The following is a 27,050-nucleotide window of genomic DNA, read 5'->3' on the forward strand; positions in this document are numbered from 1 at the left end:
TACAAAAAAGTGATATAAGAGTTGTTATGCAACAAATTTTCAGAGATTAAATCTTTGCAATTATTGTGTGACAGTTACAAATATGATAAATTGACTTCATTAGAAAACAAGCCTTACTCTTGATTATTGAGAGTCATACATTCTGTGTGTAATCGCTTGTATTCAAGCATCTTAAATATAATGCCATTATCTGCAAACTCTATATACTGGTATTAATATTTTTTTAAAGTTTATTTCCATAGGCTATATTTTTTTTGATTTGGCACAATAAACATTCCCACAACTGACTAATTTTCTTATAAGCAATTATTATTATGTTTTCTTCTGTTTTAGTTAAAATATAGAGATATATAACGCAAAGACACAAAGTTAAGTTTTACAAAATAGCCTGGTAGCAAAATGGAAGGAATTATGAGTGAGTTGGCTTTTGATGAAGGTATTGCAATGCCTATTGCAAACGAAGAAAACAAAAAATTGGAAATGCAGGTTAGTGTTCTTTCTTTGCGTAATTTTTTAAAAAGCAATATCAGTGTTTACACAGTATATTCTCTGATCATATACATATTTTTCCACCAACAGTATGAAAATGAAAAGGAATATCTCTCTATGGGTTTCATACTTTATTTAATATTATCAAAAAGAAACCCTATGAAGATGACACAGTATAGTTTGCTATAAAATTATTTAAACACCATCCTATAATATTTTAAAACAGTTATATTTCCTTATTATTAGATTAAAAAATGATTTACATTATATTACCATCTTATAAGAGAAAGGGACAATTGTTATGGGAAAGTTTAAAAAATTGGATAGGATTTAGTATTACATTTTTATATATGTAGTTGAATGCGTACTATAAATGTTGAAAGCTTACTTAACGAGTAACAAAAAGAAATTTTACCAGTGAAGTTTCTATCTTTATAGGGCATGCACTATGAGATATACACACTCAAACAAGAGAAAAAATAAAAATTAACAACAACATTTTTCAAAAATGATAAAAATCTTTATATATCTTTAAAAAATCACTGTTTTGGCTTAAAACTTGGTATAGGCTAGCCTTTGTAAATACAGGGAAAATATTAGATTGCTTTTAACTAAATAAATGAAATGATAAAATCTGTAACACAAAGCAGATTAAAATGTTAGTTTTTTATGTACAAAATATAAATGTTTAGTTTTTCACCTAGCGCATAAATTATTAAAAGTTGATTATTTTAAGTCCTTAACTATGTCTTAAAATTAAAAATTTTAGATTTAAACGCAACAAAATGATAAAATTGTAACTCGACTACAAACTTATCTTTCAGACTTATAGCCAGCCTAATAATGAGCAATTATTTAATGAAGAAATGTTTGCACAAAATCGTAAAAAGAAATGATTGTGATTTTTTTAAGTTATTGGAAAAATATTAAATTTGGCATTTTTTCACATTCTTGCCTGTATTGTTTGTATAAATATAATATATTACAATGAATATGTACTTTAAAATGGCTGTCAAACAGCCAGAACGTTGTTCATAAAATACATAAAAACAAGATAAAAGAATCATGTTGCTTTTCTTTCTGATACCATTTTTAGTTTAAAATAGGAAAAAAGAAAGCAGTGTTTGGTGTGTAAAACTGCCAATTACTGTAAAAGCAAATCAATTATTATTTGAGTAACAAAGTTTCCTTTTTGTCAGATTTCCAGCAATTTCTTTTTGTTTTATGATTAGTTTTTATAAAGTTTCATGCAAATCAAGAGAAGATTTTTTTAAGTTAGAGGCATAATATTAAATTCGGTCTTACTTTGGATGTTCACATCCTTACTCATGTTTTTGAACATAGGTATGTGATTGCAAAAAAGTTTGACATGTATATAATATGATTTTGCTGTTTTCAGAAATAATCCTGCATAAACAAGTTTGGTTTAAGTCAAAATAATTTGTAAACAGATTGTGAAATATGGCCTACACTTTTACTCTTTCTTTTCTTCAGTTGGAGCAGAAACAAAGAGACATTGCTCGTATGCATGCAGAAGTAGATCAGTATGGTGATCGTATTAGAGCTATGTCTGATCATTTAAAGAATGTTCGACAGGAACGCCAACAAACTCAAGTAATAAACTTTTACATTGATTTGCATTGATTTAAAAGATATTGAAATATTGAAAACATGCACCTCTTTGTACTTTTACTTAGGAATTATGTAATGCTAGAGACAGGGAAATAGAAACAGAAGAGCATTTTAGACAGCTTGGTAAGCAAGTTTATTTAAATTTTAAAAATAGGAATCTGCAAATTTATTGCAAGTAAGTATCAAATATTGCAACAATTTGAAGGAAACAAAAAAAAGTGCAAGAATTAGTGGTATATCTATTGAGAGACACAAAATTCTTGGCTTTCATTTGGTTTAGAATATAGGTCTTTTCTTATCTGTATTTTTGAACCTCAAAAAATCACGATATTGCTTATGTTGTCCATGTTTTTTCTTCCTTATTTTTGTGGTAATTTTAATGAGAACTTGTGTTTTATTGTGTAATTTCAGTAAGATTTTTATGGAAAAATTAGATCACTTTTTTTATTTTGATATTTGGTTATAGCTGAAAGAGAAGAAGGAAGATTGACTTCAGAAATAAAAAGGCTGGAAAAAGAATTGGAAGTTTTAAATGAAAGAAAAAATATATACGAGGTATGACTTTTTTTATCTTGTATCGAAAAATAATGCTACTTGTTATGAAGTTAAAATTTTTGATTTTTAGTTTGCAGTTAGAAGTGTAATACTGAAATTCTTTTTAACATCATAGGACCAGTCTTTCTGCATTTCATTTTTACATCAAGAATAGCTAACTGGCTTTCCTAATTTCCTGGCTAATGAGATTGGCTCTCTTCTGCAGCCTAGGCAAATTTTTTTATCTGTAACATACAATATTGCCAATGTTTGTGATGCATATGTGACTGTTTTGTTGCTGTTAGAGTTATAACAAAAACTATTTTCTGTATTTTCTTAGAACAACATTTTCAAAGGCACAGAAAGGTTAGAACAAATGAAAGGTCAGATGAACTGGGACCAACAAGCTCTTGATGCATGGTTGAAAGAATCTGCAAAAAGAGACGAAGATACTTTAATTCTACAAAAGTATGCCAAAGTTGATGATGGGAAAATTAAGGTACAATAACTGTGTCACAACTTGTTAAAGTGTGACAATGCTGCAATATTATTCAGTGGAGATGTATGATTCATTTTGTTGCATAAGAATCAATGCTGCTTATAAAGGGATTTTAAAAACCATGGAGATTGATGCATTTTATTTAATAGGGAATGTGCATCACAATACCAAAAATATGAAATTAAAAGCATCAATTATATAAAGAAATGATCAAACAAAAGCCATAAATTATGGTAAAATTATGGCAAAACTGTATTTTTTGAGAATAGCAATTACAGTTTTCACCATATTTTTTCTGTCACTGAAAAGAGCTGTGCCAACAATGCAACAGTTAATTTTTATTGTTTCAATTTGCAGATAAAGGTTTTTAGTGGCACATTTATGTGTGTCCATACTCTACGTCAATTTTAAGAAGCAATTTCTTTCATTGTAGAATTTAGCTTTCCCAGCTAACCTGGTCACATTACAATGGAAACATTATCAAATGAATAAGAGTTCTTATGTCAGGTGGTTTAAAATTTGATTTTATCAGCTTTAAACTAACTTATTAAGATCTTTTTTCCAATTCCAAGTAGACGCTGATACTAAAAATACCTCCAATACGTTTGCAATAGAAGGATTTTACCGTTAACACTTCTTTTTAGTTGTTATATTGTGTAGAATGTAATGCAGAAAATGAAGAAAAATTCAAAGATGTGTTGGTTCTCTTGAGCTCAGCATAATGGCCCATTATTCACCTGAAACATTATCCAAAATTTTTGATTTCGGAATTAGCACTAATAGGTGTTTGATAAGTGATGTGTAATGAGCATTAAGCTCTTGCCAATGTTCTTATGAAACATATTTAACAAGATTAATGCAAGTTGGGTGACCAATTACCAACGGAATCGATTTGAATATAAATAAGTTTGTTGCAGTGTTTATAAAAAATCACTTGTTATTGTGGCTTTGCAGAATGGTAAAAAATTGTTGTTGTCATTTTATGTTTAAAGAAAATGATTGCAAAAAATGATTTTTTAAAATAAATGGCTTAAATTTCAAGACATCCTCTCTCTGTGTTTTTCCTTGCTGTATTCTTATTGACTGTTCACCTGTAGGAGCTATCTTTGAGACAGGAGAAAATGATCGATGAACGTGCAAAAAAGCGCAGAGCATTGGAACATGAAATCACTCAGACACTAACGTCCCAGGTATGTTTATCATATAATTTCTCTATCTATAAAACAAAAAAATCATACCAATAATTGCTTGGTCAAATTTTTTATTTAGTTAGAGCTTGATAAAGTTTCAGAAGCTTTTCGAGAAGCTCATAAAGCACGACAAGAATTATTAGAGCAGTGGGAGTCCACTATTGTACAAATGCAGAAACGAGATGCAGAAATGGACGAAGCATCATTACAACTGATGGAGTTGAGGATGGAAGCAAAAAAACGACAAGAGGGACTGAAGGAACAACAGGTGTGATTTCGCCTTGATTAATTGTTGATATTGTTGTTGTCGCTGTGCTTAGATTTTAATTTTTCAAAAGAAACTCAAATGGTAAAACAGAGTTATCTCAATGGAAAAACACTTTGGTTGTCAGATCCAATTTTGCAAAAATAGGATAAAACAAAGTTGTTTTGTTATATACAAAAACATACAAAAATGTACAATTAAAATACACGAAGCTTTTTACGGCACTTACAAAAGTTCGTGCATTTTAATTGTACATTTTTGTATTTTCTTGTATATAATAAATTTACTATGGCGAAGAAAACAATTTTAAAAGTTGTTTTGCTTGTTAGAGACAAGGATAAGGGAGTGTCTAGCTCAAACACAAAGTCTTCATGTTTGGTGGTGAAAAAATATTAATAAAAAGCACAGCGAGGAACTAAATAAAACAAAAGAAAAATTCCAAATTAGGGTCAATTATAGTTGTTCAAAAATGTTACTAAAAGATTTATATGCTTGTATTGATATACTTCTATATATATATAATATATACAACATTTTTTATTGTCAGGGTAGTGTATTTCTTGATTTTTAAGTTATACGTATATCTAAAATAGTTTTATATTTTCAGAAGATAAAATGTATGTACGTTTTTAGCAATTCCTCGACAATGAGTTGAACAATAATAATGAGAAGGAGAAGAAGATATCAGCTGCAGAGCGCATAGCCGCAAAACTACGACTGCAATACCAAAATGTGGAAAATGCCAGACTCCAATTTCAAGATGAGGTTAGAATGACATTTTAAATTGTCTGTTGTAGATTTCCATAAAATTACCAATTAACAAACACACCATGCTGATCTGTTCCTAAATATTTCAGATATATTCCTAAACTTTTATATGTGAATCTGATGGGAAGACATTAATGCAATAGGGTCCTCGGTAGAAACAAATATTTTTTGCTCAAACTTTTATATATTTTCATAGCTGGAAACTTTAAAGTATACAGTTGACAGAACAGCAAAAGATTTGGATAATTCTCGTAAGCAAGTGGCAGAATTAAAAAAGGAAGTTTCGAAAAGAGAAGAAAAGTAAGTCAACAGCTCTATCTGCTATTTTAGTTTTTTCTAAAAATGCTGTGGAATGTTTTAGAGTTTCTCGAATAATCGTAAAATTTGATTGCGATTTGTATCCTCTCAAGTAAATAGTCAACAAATAAAAAAAAAAATTGAGCTTGTAAAATACAGAAACTCAAGCAACAATGAGCCTAAATCTTAAATCAAAATTTTGTGTTGCTAATGTTTATTTGATCATAACACTTTAGATAACTGACACCAGAAAACTACAATATTACCATAGTTTAACATTGTGCAACAAAACTATTTTTACTATGCAGAGTTTATTTCTTGTTTTTATTTGGAAATATATTAGACCCATTACAGGAATATGTTAAGTGTATAAAATGCACCAAACCTTCTGATTTCATTTTTATTGTTTTTATTTATTTCTATGATGGGATTCAATGATGACACGTCCATCTTATCAATTAATTCAATAAAATGTGAAGACTGACTGGGTTAATTTTTTGTTAAGATTGATCCAAGCGAAAGAAACAAACGAGGAGTTACAGCAGCAGTACAAGTTGGCACAAAATACTAAACTGTCTTCGGAGGAGAGAGCACAGTTAATGGAAGCAGCTTTAAAGAAAGAAGATGCAAGAATACATCAAATTGAAAAAGAATTGACAAAACTCAGAGAAACACAGGTATGTGCGTGCGTTTGTGAGCATTTGACCTCGATAACCCTGTTTTCTTTTATGCCGTAAAAGTCATAAAATAAGTTTATTTTTTGATCCAGGGGAGGATAGTACCAATTGAAGTTAGCTTTCTATTTTTACAATGTGATGATACTAAAATTTGCTTAGTTATTCTGTTTTACGATTAGACCAGAAGTCAAGAAAAAAATGCTTACTTATAGCACAAGTCTAAATGACGTAATTAAATTATCTTAGCTAATTATAAACAAAGAGTTGCACAACCCTGTATTTGCATACCTGTCCATACGAAATTTGCTAAATGTAATTTGGCTTTTAGCTTTTTTGCGAACATGGACAGAAAGGTTCATAAACCAACCAAGATTTATAAACCCATTGATTTTCAGTCTGTTCTATGGAAAGTCTTTAAATCTGTATTTATAAGCATATGAATTGTTTAAGCATATAGTCTAAGCATACTGCTCAACATTGGGTAAATCCTTCTGATGTGTGTGTGTTTTTTTATGTTATGGTTATTTTTACCAAACACAGTCCTTTCATGCTTAAGTAACACCACTACACTATGTGACACCCTGTGTAAATACACCTTCAGTTTTGTTTAAAGGTAAAAACAAGACCTTTCATCTTATCAATTAAGGCAAGGCCATGGTTGTTAATTTGTTTCTCCAATAAGCATAACGTAAGCATACTCTAAGTCTGATTATGAATTAAAGAAAATCATTAAATTTACAAATAGAGAAATATTCTGTATGGTGTTTATTTTCATCTTGTTCGTCGTGTTAGAAACAAAATGGTAACACCAACGGGCGTGCAACTTTTTAACTGCAGAAAAAAAAATGCGACAGTTGATTATCCTTTCGTTTTTTACACGATAGCATGGAAATTGTTAACGTCAACATTTAGCAGAACATCTGTATTCCATTTGTGACAAATTGTGGAAGATAAACACAATTTATGTCTCTTTTAGTTCAAAAAAACTCAAGAATTGTATCAAGTTCGTCAAATGGAGTCCAGCACCACTGCAGAAATACAAGGTGGGAAAGCCTCTAGCCGAAATCTGAGCAGTAAGCTGTATAAATTAGATCAAGAATCTTTGAAACAACAAGAGATTGTGTACAACCAGGTACCGTACATTCTACCATTTTTGACAAGTTACTTCTATGTATAGACCTTCTTTCAGAATTCTCATTTTATTAAAAGAAAACAAACTTTAAAAACAGCTCCTTATTTTACAATCCAAACATCTTTGGGTTTTCAAGTCATGGTGTAGCTCACACACGAATGTTATAGCACTTGTTTGATCAAGCAATATAGTCCGACAGGAAGCATTGGGAGATAAGAAGCCGTACTAATTCCGTTATTCAATACACCTACAGGATTTTCAACTGCAACAGTTAGAAAGAAAGATGGCGCGGTTGCAAGGTGAACGAAGCAGCGAGGAGAAGAGTCATTTACAAGAAAAAATTAAGGTAGTTTATTTGTGCACCAATCGAATGTTTCTCAATAGTAATTTGAAAATATTAAGATGGTACTACCAGTACCAGACGTCTGTAAGACTTTGTCGTAACTGGAATAACTTTTGTCTTAACGCGAACTTAAATTTGAACTCGAACTTGTGTCTTCACTAGAACTTAAAACTTAAGTCTCAACTTGAACTTGTGTTTTTACTCGAACTTATTTTTTTACTCGAACTTAAGACTTAACTCGCATTTATGTCTTCACTCAAACTTAAGACTTAACTCGAACATAAGTCTTAACTCGAACTTAAATCTTAACTTGAACTTGTGTATTTACTCTAACATATGTCTTTACTCGAACTTAAGACTTAAGTCGAACTTAAGTCTTAACTCGAACTTAAATCTTAACTTGAATTTGTGTGTTTACTCTAACATATGTCTTTACTCGAACTTAAGACTTAACTCGAACTTAAGTCTTAACTCGAACTTAAATCTTAACTTGAACTTGTGTATTTACTCTAACATATGTCTTTACTCGAACTTAAGACTTAACTCGAACTTAAGTCTTAACTCGAGCTTTAGTCTTAACTATACCTGATGTCTTAACTTAATTTGAACTTATGTTTTCGTCTTTGACTCGATTATTGATTGTAAACGTATTTTAAAAAGTGTCTGCTTGTACAAAGTTGTACCCATTGTTTTTACCCAATGTTTTTGTGTTATTTAGCAATTTTCTGAAATTCTTGAAGGAAAGCAACTAAAACACAGCGCGCTTACAACACAGTTGAAGAAACTTAGTGATGATTTAAGAAGAGCTAACCGTGATTTAACAAAAGGTTCCACTGAAAAGAAAGACATAACCAGTAAAATAGGTATACTTGTTGACAGCCTTTCTACTAGAGAACATTCACTGGAAAAGTCTTTGTGCGTTTTTATTTATGACATTTCACAACAATGCAATCTTGTTATTGTTTTCTTTTTTCGAACACTTGCATTCACATTTTCAAGCAAAATTAAGCAGATTTTTATAACTTGTCATTTTTATTATTCTGAATGCTGCGTTGTCGGGTGAAAAATCCGCCTTTACATCTATTTTTCATTTAGGCGAGTTGAGTCTTCACAATGACAGTTCGGAACGAGAACTTAAAGATACCACAAGTCGAAAGCAAGATTTAATGGTGGAAGAAAATATCTTAAAGTTGGAAATCAAACGGCTCAGAGATCAGTTACATGATAGAGCTAACGACGTCTTGTCGTTGGAAGAACGCCGACTTTTGCTCGACACGGCGATGAAAGAACGTCGACAGGAAGTCAATATCCACAATGACATGCTGAAAGCCCAAGTCAAATGTTCAGAAGAAGAGAGACAAAAAATTAGGTAAGAAATCTTCTTTCGTGGTAAATGAAGACATATCGGTTGTTGTGGGTGATCTTGAGGGATGAAGTGTGATTTTAAAACATACCATTCGAATTAAGCTAATAAAACACATTAAAACAGTTAAACCACAAAAAAAAACAGAAAAAGCTTGCATTTTAATTTCATATTTTTAAATTCATTTAATTTAGTACGAAACAAGATTTTGTCTGATCTGCGGTATTTCTCTGTATATAAGTTGTTGCGGTCAAGTTCACCAAAAAAAATTTTTAAAAAACAATTCAAGTCATGGCTTATTTGTCAAAAATACTGTTTGTTATTGGGTTTTTTAATTTAGTCGTCTTTTTGAAGAAATTTATATATTTCTCTTAGCGTATGGTTGTCGTGATAAGTAGACACGCCGTCTAAAATAAAGTTGCTACTCTTAAAATCTTCCCAAAAATGTTTAAAATTTAAAAGAAAAACAAGAAGCCCTGCGGCTTTAAGATTTCCGTCATTAGCCTGAAAGATTTTAAAATTTAAAGTAGACCTTGAAAACGGAGAATTATGGGGTAAACAAATCACGAGTATCACGATTCTTAACTATTTTTGTAACTAACCTGCAATGTTAAAATACAACTCAATAAATAAAAAATAAAAATTTTACATAGCTATATGAAGTATTCTAAAATAACAGTTAAAACTATAAATGGATATTTTTAAAAGTGATCAGGAAAATTCTGGAAATTCCAGAATACAAATCTTGCTATGTAGAAACTTGACGATTCGAATATAATAACTTCTGAACGAGCTCAATTTGAATGATGAAGTAGTTCATTGTTTATTAATTCAGCAATAAATACATATTAGCATTTCAGTATTTAGGCCTTTAAAATTTACTCTCTTGTTGAAAATTTTTTGAAAATGGTAATGGTGCATGGTTTGATAACAGCTGATCTGAAAAAGAAAGTACGTTTTAAAAATAAAAAAACAAGAATACAATTTAACCATAAACTGCATTAAAACCAGGTTGTTTAAATATTGTCTCTTTTTTAATCTCTCTTTGCCTCTTTGATTTAAAAAGGGAATTTAATACAAAGATACAAATCCACGCGATGTGATGCACAGGTATATTTCGTGAGATATTTAAAAATCAAGTCATTTCTAAGAAATCTTAGAAAAATATTTTGTGATACTTTGGGTTGATCTCAAGAAAGATTTTCAAGTAAATTAAGCACAAGGAGAACTGATAATTAGCCAGTAACAGAATAGTTAGCCGTTTTCAATGGCGCCATAGCTTGGTGGTTATAACTGTGGCACTTTGTGCGGGAGAACAGGGTTCGATTCCCCGTGGCGGCAATTCAATATTATGCTACCATAGCCCCGGACTAGGACTCCCTATCTAAAATATGACCTTTCCTGGAAATAATAGACAGGATTTGTAAGGCTAGCCATATAAAATATACAGACATTCTATTTATCTATGCAGAATAATTATATATACGGTGCGTACAGTATAATTAGCCGCTTATACAGCTACTTATACGATATATATCTTTTTACTTAAATTTTCACTTTTCTTTGTTATCGATCTCCCCATAGCCATCTATATTTATATAGATCAACATAAAGTTGTGCTTCAATTAAAACCAAGAAAAAGAACGATGAACGATTTTGCAAAAAAGATATAATTTTACTGTAGCTAGCAGTACATATGTCGTCTATATTATTAAACAACAAAACTATTCTGATTTCAAGGAAAAACATGGAAAAGACGCAGTTAGCTGTAAAGAACACAAAGAAGCTTTTAACAGCTAATTATACTAGACGTAGCATTTAATTATGCTGCATCGGCTAACTATATATTGTTACAGGTTAATTATCAATTCACCGACTGCTCATTGCAAGCAACAATAAACTTTTGTCACGTTTCGACAACTTTTCTGCAAAACATATAAATAAAATCCTGTGTGAATGTATGTATCTTTTTATCTGATAGAAGTAGTCCCACAAAGTGTCATTTGGAAGTTAATTTTAGCCCCCCTTTTTCCCATAAGAACAGGAGTTGAGTGTCCAGTCATGGAAGAACTACGCAAGACAGGATAAAGGTTTTTTTTTTGCTTGCTCTTTCATATAAAAAGCACTCTAATCAAAGCACTATTTTGTGTAGCTAGCTACATAGCTAGCTAGCAAGTAAGTAATTTCATGAAAGGGTATGTCAGCACCAATCAAAAGGAGATCCAAGTAAGTACCAAAAATTGAGATAGCTAGCTAGCACACCTTTCTCACTTAGCTATATATAAAATAATTCTTACCTGATAAAATACACGAATTTAAAAAATAATGCTTAGCTCCCCATCAATGAAGCTACTACGACCAAACCAAAGAGACCAGCAAGGGGCGACCAACAAAATGTAAGCACTTTTAGTCATGGCCGCACACGGAATGTTTTGGCCACACGAAGAGTACACTCTCTGTTCAGATTGGTCATTTAATTGACATAGATTGAAATAAAGCATCTTCATTGGCTTTTGCAAAAATGGAATTTTCTGAGCGCTTAGCCTGGACAAAAACTTAACAGCGTCCGGGCTTTGTACTGTCTCTCTCTATATATCTCCCATCAGGCGATTTTAAAGATTCCGCCCAGCATAGTTGCGACGGAAATCAATGACTATTTCGTCTTTATACAGGATATAAAATTGACGTTAAGTGGAGTGCCTTAATTGTTTAATTTTTCCCATTTGATTTTTCGCCTCCTATGTGAATGAATTTACCATTCGCTTGCGCTCCGAAGCATTTAAGCGTACCCACTTAACCAAATCAATAGTTTGACCTTTAATACATACAAGTAAAAAACAGACAGTAATAACGCTTTTCTTGACATTCAGTCCATTGTTTTTTTGTGGAAATATTACTTCATGAAAACTAAAATTTTAATTAAATTTCCAGCGCTGAGTTGCATGAGCGTATCTCAAAGATTGAGAAGTTAAGGAAACGTTATGAAATACTGATGGTTTCCATGGCTCCACCGGAAGGAGAGGAGGAACACTCACAAGCGTATTACGTCATCAAAGCTGCCCAAGAGAAAGAAGAGTTGCAGAGGACTGGAGATGATTTGGATGCGAAAATAAGAAAAGCTGAAAAAGAGATTAGGTAGGAGTCGATAATTTTTTGGACTGGGAACTAAGTTTACAGGTACGGCAAATTTTTCTTTTGTCAGAACAATTCCTCGTGTAAACCCTGAGGTTAAAATAAAAAAATTCGTTTTTTGCGAATTACAAAAATAAGGACAACGCGCATTTATCCCGTTTATATTTTAACCAATAAACGGTCGAAACAAAACTTAAGAGAGAAACTTCTCTTACTCAGATAACGACTAATGAACGGTCGTAACGAAACACACCGTAAAATTATCACTTCTGTTAAATGATTGCATTTTTTTACTCACAGAGCATTAGAGAATACATTATGGCTAATGAACGTTCGTAACGAAACGCACCGTAAAAGTTTCGCATCTGTTAAATGATTGCTATTTTTTACTCACAGAGCGCTAGAGAATACATTACGACTAATGAACGGTCGTAACGAAACCTACCGTAAAAGTTTCGCATCTGTTGAAGAAACAAGCGAAGAATACGAAGAGAAATTGCAGCTGGAAGAACAGTTACGAGCTGTGATGGATAAATATAAATACAAACGAAGACAAATCAAGGAGTTACAAGAGGATCTTCAAACTATGCAAACGACATCTGAAGCATTGTCAGTTGATGAGAACGAACTGATTAACGCAATGGAAGAGAAACAAAGAACGATCGAAAGGTAGCGTTTTATCGTGCAGAAGTTTTCGCTGTGTTTTTGACTTGATGAGTTGCGTTAGGTTGCATTTGGTTCGATTACGTACTTATTAAATTCGCATTAAGAGTCATTTAATGTCTAGTAAAAAGCTCTTATCCAGGTGTAGCATACAGGATAGTACGCAGGTCAGTCGGTAGGCTGACAATAGCCTAATTTCACATAATTATTTTTACTTTTTCAGCTTACAAAAAGATTTAGACGGACAAGAGGAGAAAAAAGATCGAGCAAGTCGCACGATCAGTAAATTAACGCGCGAAATAAGAAGCGCGAACAAAACGAAATCGAAATTGCCAGATGAAGAAGATATTGAGCTTCGTGAGATGAGAGACTTTAATAAGAAAATCATCAAAGATATAAGTGCAGTCGCACACACTCATCCTGACATCCTGCCTATTGTTACCTTATATTTTAATCAAGCAGGTTTGCCCACGCCACCTTCTCCTGGCTCCGTCAGCTCCAGACCGTCGTCAGTGGGAAGTGCAAGATCCAGCTTGTTGTCGTCTAGGTAACGTCTGTCTGTCGGTAATAGTTAAAACGCCATATCTATATATTGCCATGTACTAATTACGTTAAACAATTCTAGTTTTTACGAATCCTGATAATTTTTTAAAAAGATTTGATCAGATCTTAGAAAAAGAGCTCTAAAATATAAATTGAATGGCACGAAAAACTACTATAAATTTTGATCAGTGAAACTTTTTGTTTTTAGAAATGATCGTAAAAACAGCCATTATATTTGCACTATCTTCACTTTCAAAGTTTCGCAACAAAAAAACAACAGTGCTACCACGCCCACTTCTCCTCAATTTTAAAAAGTCTCCTTAAAACTCCATAAATGCCTTGTAGAAATATATATTTAACCAATTTCTCCTTAAATCTCTTCAACTTTAGTTAAGTGGCAGCCCGTATTCTCTTTCATCGTGGAACATTTCTAAATATTTTCACCACTTTCTCATTCTTCGTTCTGTACTTTAGATCATCATCTACTGTGCGTAGCGACGCCAGCGTTAGAAGCAGTCCAAACAATAAACAAGTTATTACAGCAACTTCACTGGATTTAGGATTAGACGCATTTAGTTCCCATACTCCTACAGGTAATGTAACGTTATTCATCTTTGATTGAAATCTTTCTCTTTAGCTATACCGAAATTTGGGTTTTTACAAGTTTTAGTTTTAAACTTAATTTTTATATCTTTCAAGTGGAGTACTCACTACCTAAAACTTACTAAATTCTAAATTTAAGGATTATACAACAAACAAATTAAGATTATATATTAAGTTATATCCTGTTTTGCCTCTGTCTGTAAACAAGGCTTATTACGGCAAGTTGAAATTTAAAAGTCTGCCGGTGTCGAACTCAGCTAGATTTAGTATTTAAAGTTAACCTTTTGAACGCCAAAACTTTTACAAACATATGGCATCATATTAGGAACTCCCCTAAGATCTGCTGCAACATCCCGAGCTGGTTCCGCAGGAAAAGCGACGCCAACAAGGACATCTGCCGGAAAAACACGTAGTGCGCGAACTCCTGGAACATCTCCGACCAAACCTCCATCCGGAAGATCGTCGGCTAGTGGAAGGCGAAAATAAGTACTGGTAAAAATGCTCCTTTTCATAAATAAATTGTCGACTTCGTAATCACATTGATTTGTTACCTTCATTAGAATCGTTGTGTTTTTGAAGATATAATATTGAACACAGAATGTTAATTTGAAAATCAACTTTAAATTTCTTTATGAAAGGAAGTGTTTTTGGACCTATGTTGTTGTAATTTTATTTCCTTTAAGTTAAATATATATTTTTGTTTTCATCCCATGATTTATTGTACAATGTAGATATGAAAGCTAAGTTTATTAGGCTTAATATAATTAACTATCGCTATAATGTTAGCCGTTTTCTGTCTGTCACTTCGTGCTAAAGAACCAAATAGCGATGCAAAAGGTTTAACGTCGATCAAAAATCACTGTGAAGTATTCCAAGTTAGTAAAAATCTTCATTTGTTATTATTCATTCTCGTCCCCAAGATTTTCTAATTGGGACGATAAAAATCGAGTTTGCGTTTCGTTTGGTTAGTTTTGTAATATTTGTACAAAAATCTAACATCCAGTTTTCTCGAAGGCTGATTTGCTGTAACTAATCAGGATCTTATTTTCCTTTATATGTGGCATACCAGACCTTAGCTAGCTATCTAACTAAAGCAGGGTCCACTTTTATAATCATTAAATATAATCCTCCCTGTATTCTCATGTTTTACTTTTCTATCATCCAATTTTTTTACAAGAGTTCGTATCTTTTACATTCAATCCAAAGTGCTAGGGATACCTTCAAAATCTTATACTTCTTTCATTCAGCTGTAAGTTTATTCACAAATAATCTTAGGAAGATTTTATATCACTTAACAACGAAAATCGATTCTCTTTTTTAAAAAAATACTCCTTAATTCTTCTTTGTTTTAGGCGTAATTTTCTTGTCACAAGAAAATGTTCTGAAAAATGACAGGATTTCACAGCTACGCATTTTTGCGCATGAAAGCTTATAAAAAAAATTGTTATGTTTGTTTTTAGTCACATTTATGTTGACTACAGTTCACATGTAAGAAAATCTTTGCGTTTGAGAAAACAAATTGACGGCAACAAACAAACAAATTGATCTATAGCTCCACAAATCATTTTTTTCAGGAGAAAGAAAGGAAGAACAATTAAACATTAGATGTGGAAAGTTTTTGAAAAAAAACAACTTTACTGAGAGCAAAATTGCCATTTCTGCCACAAAAAGTACTGAATATGTAGTCTGGGTACTAAAAAATCTAGAGTTATTTGCGGGGGTGGAACGCTATAACACGGGCTTGCAAACTATTGTTTTTTCTTGTGACTATAGGTGTACAGAACAAATTTGTATTCTTTCCATAAATTTCTTACTTTTTCCGCTCTTTTTTGCTCACAAACTTTTTAAATTCACACATCCAATTTGATGTATACATCGATCATCCGTAACAATTTCCACCTCAAAATTATTTTATTTCGTACTTTGATTTCCTGTAGAATCTAAGCCTAATTTCATTTGAAAATACCTTTATTTCTGAAATCTATTAGGAAAAATACTGATTTAAAATTCGCTGCGACAAATTTCGGGAAAATTTAGTCATCAACAAAAATATATATTCCTTAAAATGAAACATTTTGAGACCGCTCATTCGCAAATAATTCGCAACTTTAATAATAAAAATAGATTTCGTCATTCAGGTACATTTTCTTCAAACATATCTGTTCCTTATATATTTTTTTTATAATGAAGACATATTCAATGTTACTGACGTAGACAATTTTGAATAGTAACTTTTTAACACAATGAAAACATGAATTGAGCCCATACATTGCTTCAAGAGAACAACTTCAGCATTCTGTCACAAGAATTACTATTACATTTTTTACAGAAAAAACAACAAAAAGAAAATATAAGAATCTGTTCACAATTGAACTAAATGATCGTACTGTACAAAAATTAGAAAGAAAAAATATGTCACGAAACAAAGATCTAACGAATTCTTCATCTTTTTAAAAAGTTAAAAGCGGCGAATCAAATCGGCATCTAACTTCACAACCATCGGCTCACAACAAAAGCAAGCAGAAAAAACGGAATTCACAAAATGTGGTTCTTATTCGAGTCTGTATGATTTTTAAATATGTTTAGAAAGAGAGTTTGACACTTTCTGGAGGTTCCGTTGTGTTATAAAAGTTTCCACTGTCTCAAGTATACATGAATTTCTAAATACACCAATTTAATTTCCAAAAAATGATCTAAAAGTTCAGGTAAAAATAATTACGGTAAATGAGGATGCAGTCTTTGCGACAGACTTGAAATAAAATTTTAAATCAAGTTTGAATCTTACTTAAGAAGGCTAATTAATGCAGAATAATTTTTGCAGGGCTTAATTTTACAGTTTAATGGCAAACTAGTTATGTTGTGCGGGATTTATATATCAAATATTTTGCGTTTGTATGTTTTTTCAAATGGGCGGCCTTCAGAAAAACTTCCACAAGGAGTACAGGCAAGAAATATTATTCTGTAGGATTTTCGAACTACAACGTAAGGTGTAATTTTTGATCAAGCATTATTTACAAGTGTTGATTCTTACATACAAAAAATGTGTGGTCAGAAAGGGGAGAAAAATTGTCGTTTGGGAGAGGGAATAAATATATACAAAGTGTTAAATATAACTAATAAATACTAATTCTAAATAATAATACTAAATAATAAAAAGCAAGAAGATTCGTGACAATAATTTCAAAATCATTTCAATATTATTAAATCAACTACATCAGTGAAACCACAGCTGGAGGAAAGCACGGCAATAGACCAATCAAAATTGTCCATTATAAACATCAGCCAATCAAAAGTAAGTTTGTGTGGTGTTAAATGGTATTTTCCGATATTACATTTATAAAAGTCGTGTAAAATTTTCCACGGGATTTTTCCTGTTTTTTAGTTTTACTGAAGGTGTATTACCATTGATGTCAACTTGATGTTTCTTCGACACGTGTTTTTTTTCGAAATAAGGAATAAAACCTTGCAGAAACTGAAATAAAGAACATCTCAAAATTTTAGTAGAAGAAAGTAGTTGAAGCATAGTGCAACTGTAATGCGGGAGAAGCGCGAACATTATTGACAACATTGCAATTTGAACAGCACAATAACAAAACAAAACATATCCAACCCTAAACATTGTTTTCAAGTAGACATTTTAGTTACATCTACTTCACGAATTGAAGAGTAACCTTAGTTAGCATTTAAAATCAAAGACAGAACAGTGGTTTTTCTAGAAAAGCAGAGCAGTATTATTGAGACGAGCCGAACAAAGAAGAAAATATGTTCACCTTTACTTGTGGTGTGAACCCCAAACATTTGATGCGGAGATTTATGCTATAAAGAAATGTGGTTACTGTATTTGTATTGTTCTCAATTTATAAGTTAGATGGATAAAAAGAGATATAAGCAAGCGAGTTGCGAAGGGTTAAGGCTAAGATTAGAATCGAAAGCTAAGTGATCGTTGAAAATTTTAAAATTTAAGTAGTTTTTGAATCTGAATAAAATCTAGAGAAGCAACAAAGTTGTTTTTAAAGCCTTATTTTCTAATAAATAAAAATAAAAATATTAAGTGTAAAAAGGAGGTGCAGAGCTCAATTTAAAATATTGTCCTTAGCAACTAGGGGTGAAATGAAAAAAAAGGTCAAATTTACCAGAATGTAATGCTTAAGAATGTACCAATACCAGCAAGGACGTGCCACCAAGCGTGAAGTTGTATCAATGGTTGAAGAAAACCTGGTAGACTGGCACGAATATCGCTACAGAAAACAACGGAATTATATTAATACGGAATCAGAAACACTTGCCCGAAGATACGTGGGCTCACTTACTTACCGTACTTGATAACAAAATTCATTATCAATATTCCACAGAATGAAACCAAGTCCATAACTAAATGATAAAATGATTGTCACTGGAGAGAAACATTAGATCGAAAAAAAATGTCACACTCCCATCACATACACAATACACCCTTACCTTAAAGTTGACCAAGCTAATAGTTTTTTTGAACCTTCATATTTTCTAAAATATTATCAAGCAGTAAGGTTAAAGGTAAGGTAAAAAAAAAAGTTGGTTTCAGTTAACACAGCTACGTCTTTTCATAAAACAACAATGTAGCTATCCCTTCTTTTTTCTGTTTTTTCCATTTATTTACTTTCTTTTATGGTTTATTTTTATGAGGCTTATTATTTCCTTAATTTGCATTTATCTGTCATTGTCCTTTTACTTTGAATGTTTATGTCAGTTATCTAAATGTCTTAGGTTTTATGCCCTTTTTTCTCATGTTCATTTTGTTTTTATTCACGATTGAATTTATATTTATATTTACGTTTGCACAGCCATTTATTATATAAGCTTTTATAATATAAGCTTCCACCGCGACACATTTAATTTTCAGTAATACGCGGAAAAAAAATAATTTCTTGCACAAAAAAATCATTTTTTTTATGTTAAATTCCAATGGCAAAAGTACGCTTCTCTCACACTTGATTATAACGGGAAATGCCTGAAATTGCTTTTCTAAATAATTCTTGTGAAAAACCCTTCTCTTCACTGTCATTAGCGCTTGATTATAATGAAAAAAATCCCTACATTACTTTTCTCGAAGTTTCATTTCTCAAAAATCGTGAAAATATATTTCATGCGAAAAAAGTAAACTGGCAAGTCGCGAAATTAAATTCCCGCGGAAATTTCTTTCCTTAACGTATAACATTAAGACGCAAACCCAAGACAAAAAGCTAAAAATATTGTCTTCAATTTCCTTATAAACACGCAGGACGATGGTGATTAACGGTATTGGTCATTCATGGTAATGCTTGGTGCCGGTCTGTAAGCCAAAAATGGTAGCTGCGAGTAACGACGGGTGAATGTATGCGGATGTTTCCAAGGGCTAACGGCGGTGAACAATTAAAGAATAAAAGAAGAGAAGACTCACATGCAGGCTCGAATATGAAGAACAAGAAGTGTCGCAGCCATCAAACCATAGCACCACTACAATGTAAACATGTGAACAATATATTTCGTTTTACTGACTGACATTTTTCTGTCAGCAAAAAAGACAGCTGATGGGTGCTCGCTGATTCGAAAACTTACAAAGAGAAGTTACATTTATATTCTTGATAAAAAAAGTTATAAATATTTAGTTAGAAACACTTACAAGAAAAACTAGAGGGTTCTTTAACCCGATGTAAATCTAAAATAGAATAAAATAGCAGAAAAAAATATATGTCGTCTTCACAGTGCAAGAAAATAATTATAACCAATCTACTATTGAAGAATACAATTATACCTTTAGGTATAATTGTGGTGCATTGAGTATCATATCAGAATATGATACTTAAATGCACAGTAATTCAAAAAGGCAATGCTTAAGAACTAACTGTATCTTACTTCGATGAAAAAGTTTTCTTTGTCAATGATAAGGTGCGATTTTAAAAACACTCACAAAAGTACCTAGTCAGTATAATTTGCGAAGAGCTGCAGACTGATTCAGTAAAGAAAAGAAGCAACTTACAATCGTCACCAGAAAAGAGAGTAACGACAACACGACCATCAAAGCTTGGTTTGTTACGTTTTCTTTCCCTTTACATTCCAATCTAAAGAAAATAAAACAGTCAATCTATATGAGACGCAAAATTTGAAGAGCTATTATTTAAGGTTAACTACTTGTCGTACGTTACAAAAACATTTTGCATTCTACTAATTTTCACGCCAAAAAAATTGAGAAAAATGATGAAAATACTACTCAGGAAACATATTCGTGAGCGGTGGAGAACAATGAAGGAGAGCTTAAATTCACTTGCAGATCATCTTGAAACAATATGTTAAAGCTCTTCTTCTCTTGATTCACTTGAAAACACAGATAAAATATTTCAAAATAAACCTACACTGTGTAGAGCATTGCACAGGTACCATATATCATTGGTAGTTCATCAAGAAGCTGAAATTGAAATATTTTGTATTAACTTTCCAGTAGCAGAAGGGAAATCAGAAGTTATATATAGTTTTCAAAAACCTAAGTACAATTTCTTCTTACTTCGTCAGACTTCTATTTACCACAAAAAAATACATTACACTAATAGTAAAATGTTTCATATTTTGACAACGATGCAGTTGAAATAATGTTCCCTGCTAGTTCCACTGTTATGACTTTTCTGTTTAAGAATCTGCAACTGAATAATTCAATTTATTTATAAAGTTAATTCCCGGTAATTCGAACACCGGATAATTCGAACTTAGATTATTTTGGACCGTTTTCTTGAAAAAAACTCCAGATAACTCGAACATTTGTTAACTCAAACTATTTTTCTCAGTGCCTTGGAAGTTCGAGTTACCGGAAGTTAACTGTAATTTGCTGTTGTGGTAGACAGCCCGCGTAATCCAGTTGGCAGAAACTCAATATTTTCTTGTATCATCTCTAACTTTAAACGCTTCACAACACACCAGCACAATTCGTTATTACAAAATAGAGTGTAAACTCATCCCTAGTTAAGATCCAATAACACAAAAAAGAATGAATTGCTTTGTATGCCAACTTATAAACAACTAAAATTACCTGTGAGTGATACAACAATGTAGAGTGAAATGCAAATGAACCAATCCCTACAGCTATAAAAAAAAATGTTTTGTTGTCAAAATGAAAAAAAAATGCTGACAATCTAATAATGACAACTTTGCTAAATAAAGTTACAAAAAAACAAAAAGAAAAATAATTCGGAAATAAGATTATTCAAATTCCGTAGAAAGAGTTATTTGCTTTTAAAAAATGTTAATTAATTCTCGTTGTTGGTTACAAAATCGAAGAAATCAAGATTTGTGCCCAAGAACTGTCGATCCAAATTCTGCGCCCCAGAAAATCGAGACGATTTGACCACTCATTATATAACCCAAGAAATTAAAACACAACTCACTTGCCAGTAAACATAACGATAAGATAAATCGGTCTTCTAATAATTTGTATTTCTTGATATGATATGCTGTAATTAACGGCGGAACAACGAAAACAACATTACTAATGGTATTCCCTACAAAAAAATGAAAATACAATGTCTGTTTGCATTACAAGTACTCACAGTATGGAGAAACATGAATGACCGTCATGAGCAAAAAACTGGTGGCCTTGTGGTAAAGTGCTAGCCTCCAGTGCGAAAGGTCTTGTGTTCAAACTTTGACACAGTCAACAGACTATAAAAGTGTAAATCGATCCTTTCTGTTTAACATTTAGCATAAAAATAGGAATGGTTGTCTAGTTGAGCGGCTGTTGTGCTTAGACGCCTTCCATAGCTCAAATGGAAGCCTTTAAATGACCCCCTTCGCAGGACTCTCATTGATAACAATTTCCGTAGAAACTGAAGAAGCTATCCTGGGTAAATAATAGTAATAATAGTACGAAACAGGAACTATGTTATTTAGTAATTCACAATGTTTGACAATTCCCTGGTACAAAACACTAAGTTAAAAGGAGTTTTTTTCACGCAATTTTACACAAAGTCAGCTATATTCGAGTTACCAATTACAATTCTACTCACAAAACTCTGCAACCAATGGTGTTGAAGCATAATTTTCTTCGCACCAATCCATTGTTGATGTTGGATAGCCCCAAAAACCACTTGTTGCATCCCGTATGAATGGAGGAGCCATAACGCATATTTTTTATAATACTGATATAAAAAAAATGTACAATTTCCACTTATATCTATTTACAGAAAATGTATTTTACAACATTTGGCGTCTTGTAAAAGAACAGTACTGAAATCTGCCTTCCTGTTTAAAACATATGTATTATCCATACATTTGTTCCACACAGGACTTAGATAAAGAGAATCAGATAAAAGTGCTTAATCTGATAAAAGAGAACATTTTAATAACTTGATGACCTTATATAAAAAATATGCTGATTTGCAATTATAAAACAAAGAAAACTACTCCTAATATGGAGTTGCACAAAAACAGGATGATATTTCATTGCTATATAATAACTTATACATAAAAATAAAACAAAAAACATTCACAATAATAAGAACCAAAGAACACAGTGGCATGGCAATTAAACATGATTAGCAGCTAAAATATAATATGAAAGACAATAGTGCTAACACAACTATTGAAATTATTTTTAAAAAGTGCTTGCACAGCACAAAAAAAATGCAAACACAATATCATCAACACCATATGAAATCGAAAATATTATTTTTGTACCGAAATTACTTGTGGTTCGCGTATGCCTTCTAGGGGCTGTTTACCATTGGTCAACGTAAGTAAGGAAAATTGGGTATGCATACCAATGTAGATCTAGGCCATACATTGACTACTTCAAACTACACAGACAGTGTTAAAATAATCCTGTACAAACATTCAGAAATAGCACTGATAACATTCCATTGCTTGTGCAACCCCTCACGACGTTTCCACTATAATATTATTTAAAGGTAACACGAAGATAAAAAATACCTTTTACTTTCATAATATGCTTAATATATCAATAACATCTCCACGACATTGTTCTTGCAACACAAAATAAATATTTTAACATTATTTAACGCCTATATACTTTATTACATAATTATTCCTAAAAGACTCATACTTTATAAAATTCTATTGGTTTCCACTCTAATGTATACATTATTTTGAATTCAAAACAATCACCACTAGAACAACATAAAAAATTGTGATACTAGACAAAAACTATTTTATGTCAAAAACAGATGCAAATTTACATAAACTTACATCAATTCTTTTTTTCCTACAAATTTTTATAAAATTAAAAACCACTCAATTTAAAATTAAATTAGCTAAGACTGTCCACTTGCGTACCTTAAAACAACAACAACAACACAGTGTGCAAAGCTGCACAGTTTTCAAATCCAAATGACTCGACAATACACAAGTAGGAAGTTAAATAGCAGAGAATACAGAACAATTATAAATATAATGTATCATTACAAGATAACATTCTTGTAATTACATCATTGTTGTAAAACATTGTAGTAAAAATACCTTTGAAACATGCAAGCTTAAAAGAAATGATATTTAAGATTCAAAATTCTATGCTATTTAGAGTAATTAAAATCTTCTATTCTAGTTATCATTATGTGTTCTATAACAAAAGCTACAGAGAAATAAAATGATGAATAAAATTTAGGTCATTTTATTAGATCAAAACTCCTACAGTATGTTCTAATTGTTGCTGACATCAGCATGGCCATTTTCACAGATTTTAGGGCTATTTTTTACAGATTTTAGGGCCTTTAAAGGCCTTAACGTGGGTTTTTCTGTAAAAATTATTCTGTAGTACAATGTAAACCCTGCTTACCCAACCATTTCATCTAAAAAAGTAGCCTTTCCCAACCCTACCGGCCATAAATTCGCAAGTTAATGCTTTTTAACAACTTGTAAAAGGGCTAAAAAAGCATCATCGTCTCAATGTTTTGGTGAGGGTTGTAGCAAAATACAGTTGCATTCTTTGTTCCATTCCAATCCAATATAACTTGGATTGCATTTTATGCTACTATGTACACACAATTAATACCTACCCAATGTTTTAAAATTAGGCTTTCCAGTATATAAGTTAAAATACTGAAGCAAATTCTGTAAGCATTTAAGCTGCATTCCTGTTAATGTTACATCAGTTTCAAATGATATTGATGTCTTGCTATGATGTACAAAAATAACTGAAGCAGTAATAAATATACTCAATGTAATATTTATAATTTATTTATTTATTTATTTATTTATAGAATGCAACAGTTAGAGTAGAAATTTTAAGATGATTCAGAGTTAATTAATTATTGAAAATGTGTTATTTTTCAATTATTGAAAAAGTGTTCAATTTTAAGTGTTCAATATTATTGAATATAAACTGAGGGAACAAGAAAATTTGAATTGAAAACTTACATTAAAAACTAATAGCCATGTGGCTAAATAAAATTCAGGGTGAAAAAAATGAAAGAATCAGGGTGGGGGAGTATCAGACAGAAAATCAAACTGCTTTTTTAAAAAATAAAAAAATAAAATATGTTCAAAACTTGAGCCTGTTGTAGTCAGAAAATTTCTCTGTGTGAAATTCAACACTTTTCAATGAAGAAATGAACAATATTGAAAAAACCCTTTACAAATTACTAAGAAATAAAAAAATCAATAATGCCAGGTGATATTTTTACAAAATGTGAATCGAAAAAAATAAACCTCAATATAGTCCCAAAAAAGGTATTTGTTAATACTACAGTACTAGAAAGGACATAATTAATGACAATAATAATGCAGGTCAACCCTAATTTGAAAAAGAAACGTGAGTCTTGCAGCAATAAAAACTAATCTTAAGGTAAAATGTTATAAGAAATGATTTTTTGTACGAAACATTATCTGGAGGTAATTTAAAAATACTATGCCAGCATCAAAATAAATGTACAGTCTTTATTAATTGTCTATGTTTTAACATAGACAATTAATAAAGACAAAAATATATTGTGGTGTTGACATTAAAATTCTCATCAAACTTTTTGAAAAAAACAGATGGTGAATTTTAAAGGTAGAGAAACTTTAGGACCAGGAATATTTTCTTAGGCTTAAATAGATTGCAACAAACAAACACTTATTTAGTACAGGCCTTTGTTATATTATCAGTCTAATCAGCTGCTGCTACTTTAAAAGGTAGGTTTTCTCCTTATCACTTCCTTTCTTAAAGTTTAAATACACCACTTTCCAATGATCATCAATGACCGTTTAAAAATGACAGTGTATATATGGAAAATATCATTTTTTTATACCGCCATTTCAAATGATCAATGAGTCATTGCTGAATATTAAGGCATGGTAATATGTAGGGCAAAATGCTATTCCTTAATTGGTGATTAAATTCTACTCTTAAAAACCAATAAGTGCTAAAAAGATGCTCAAAGTCAACTTAATTGATGGTCTCTAACATGCAAATGGATACACACATAAATGGCTATCTGCAATACTAACTATCTGAAAAGCATAAATTCATGTGGTAATGATCTTCCTACAGACCTGCATTGTTTTGATTGTAAAAGGAGACATTACTAGCACATTAAGAACATATTGTTCTGCCTCAATATAATATTCTTGGATAAAGTTGCTTTAAACAAAAGTAAAAATCCACAATGTTAGTAACCAAAAATAATTTTCCAAACTTTATTGAAAAACAATAACATGTTTGTGACTTTGTTTTCTCTCACTGGTGTTACTTGGTGAATCAATGCAGAGCATAAATCTTTCAGCCATTAATAATAAAGGTGAATAGGTTAATAATAAAGGTTAATAAATAAAGGTGAAGGAGGCAGTGGAATAAATTGAAAAGATCAACCAATCAATTAATTATTCGCTGAGTAATATACTCCCTAAAAGTCGTAAAGTACAACTACTTGATGAAACTGGTAATGTTCTCTTTTCCCTAGAGTAATCAATATGCTACTGTTGTCATTGCATGGGAAGCTTGCAATAACAATAAAGATATCAGAAATAGAGAGTTTAAATTAACTGTTATTGATATTGGCAATATTTCCTGTTTTTCAAAGATAACTGTCTGAACACAGTTGGCCAAGTACAGATCAAGGAAAGTAAGAGCTAGGTTGAAGTATTTTAGCACCCAACAACATTGGCTATGGAACAGATAGTTATCTTTGAAAAACAGGAAACATTGTCAGACATAGACTGGGATTTTGTGATCATTATCAGTTTTTTGAAACATCATTAATATCATGTGCAGTACTTTTCTCTACCACTTGATACTTGCCATTAAATATTACATTGTACAGTTTAAAAAGTCTCACAGAGGTGGGCATAATGTCATGCAATTCTTGATAAAGTTGATGCTCAAATGCTCAGTGACAACTTTTACTTCAAAGTGGCATCATATAACATGGTTTAGCAAACCCTAAAATAGATGGAAAAAGTTTAAAAAGTTTAAACTTGACACTTTTTATACAAAATATATTAACAGGAAGTTTAAAATTAGTACATTAACTACTGAATAAAACAATGAGTGTAAAATGACTAGTGTATCATGTTCATTCGCGAGACAAAATTGAGGTAATAACTCTGACAAACGGTATATAACTTGCTGAACACCATAAAAATTTTGACCCAGTCTTTTCTGCTTTTTTATGTGCTTCAAAATACTTGTAATTATACATCTTCTTCAATAAAATCAGTTAGACACAAGACAATTTTGACCTCCTTGAAATAAGTTGCTACTCCTATTGTAGAAAACAAATCTCACAAAATTGCAAAAATGTAAAATTAATGCACTTGAATTTTCCAATATTACCTTTGGTATGAAATTGGGCGCATGCTTTTTCGTACAAAATTTTAGCCATGTCCCAAAATTTATACCATTATTTCGCAGAAATGGTATGTTGACAAAGTCCCAAATGAATTACTGTTTAAGTAGTTAAATGGATTGTAATTATTGCTAAAAC

General features: G+C 31.5%; 2 protein-coding genes across 2 annotated transcripts; one reads left to right on the plus strand and one right to left on the minus strand.

Annotated features, from left to right (window-relative positions):
- Positions 1 to 311: 311 nt before the first annotated feature.
- LOC130636616 (coiled-coil domain-containing protein 39-like) lies at positions 312 to 14,836 on the plus strand. Its single transcript, XM_057446399.1, has 19 exons — positions 312 to 486; positions 1,984 to 2,103; positions 2,187 to 2,244; positions 2,588 to 2,676; positions 2,996 to 3,154; positions 4,252 to 4,344; positions 4,424 to 4,612; positions 5,243 to 5,374; positions 5,574 to 5,677; positions 6,180 to 6,351; positions 7,328 to 7,483; positions 7,737 to 7,829; positions 8,545 to 8,689; positions 8,922 to 9,195; positions 12,121 to 12,324; positions 12,718 to 12,990; positions 13,208 to 13,531; positions 14,002 to 14,120; positions 14,456 to 14,836. Exons 1-19 carry the CDS (start codon positions 400 to 402, stop codon positions 14,614 to 14,616), a joined length of 2,952 nt encoding a protein of 983 aa, XP_057302382.1. The 5' UTR covers positions 312 to 399; the 3' UTR covers positions 14,617 to 14,836.
- Positions 14,837 to 16,382: 1,546 nt separating this feature from the next.
- LOC130636622 (alkaline ceramidase 3-like) lies at positions 16,383 to 22,354 on the minus strand. Its single transcript, XM_057446404.1, has 12 exons — positions 22,140 to 22,354; positions 21,522 to 21,635; positions 21,167 to 21,219; positions 20,499 to 20,551; positions 20,126 to 20,207; positions 19,769 to 19,804; positions 19,547 to 19,602; positions 18,589 to 18,633; positions 18,445 to 18,501; positions 18,264 to 18,368; positions 17,901 to 17,946; positions 16,383 to 17,602 (listed from the first exon to the last, which is right to left on the minus strand). Exons 1-12 carry the CDS (start codon positions 22,249 to 22,251, stop codon positions 17,465 to 17,467), a joined length of 897 nt encoding a protein of 298 aa, XP_057302387.1. The 5' UTR covers positions 22,252 to 22,354; the 3' UTR covers positions 16,383 to 17,464.
- Positions 22,355 to 27,050: the final 4,696 nt, after the last annotated feature.

The sequence above is a fragment of the Hydractinia symbiolongicarpus genome, chromosome 3 (assembly GCF_029227915.1).
Source record: "Hydractinia symbiolongicarpus strain clone_291-10 chromosome 3, HSymV2.1, whole genome shotgun sequence".
In the NCBI taxonomy this organism is placed as follows: domain Eukaryota; kingdom Metazoa; phylum Cnidaria; class Hydrozoa; order Anthoathecata; family Hydractiniidae; genus Hydractinia; species Hydractinia symbiolongicarpus.

Excerpts from the sequence above, each read along its gene's own strand:
- LOC130636616 (XM_057446399.1), top strand. The coding sequence starts at position 400 with ATGGAAGGAATTATGAGTGAGTTGGCTTTTGATGAAGGTATTGCAATG. Across the intron at positions 9,196-12,120 it reads GAAGAGAGACAAAAAATTAG|CGCTGAGTTGCATGAGCGTA; the intron begins GTAAGAAATCTT and ends TTAAATTTCCAG. Across the intron at positions 12,991-13,207 it reads AAACAAAGAACGATCGAAAG|CTTACAAAAAGATTTAGACG; the intron begins GTAGCGTTTTAT and ends TTACTTTTTCAG.
- LOC130636622 (XM_057446404.1), bottom strand. The coding sequence starts at position 22,251 with ATGGCTCCTCCATTCATACGGGATGCAACAAGTGGTTTTTGGGGCTAT. Across the intron at positions 19,603-19,768 it reads AGAACCCTCTAGTTTTTCTT|TGGTGCTATGGTTTGATGGC; the intron begins GTAAGTGTTTCT and ends TTTACATTGTAG. Across the intron at positions 18,634-19,546 it reads CTTCATATTCGAGCCTGCAT|AAAATATGAAGGTTCAAAAA; the intron begins GTGAGTCTTCTC and ends ATAATATTTTAG.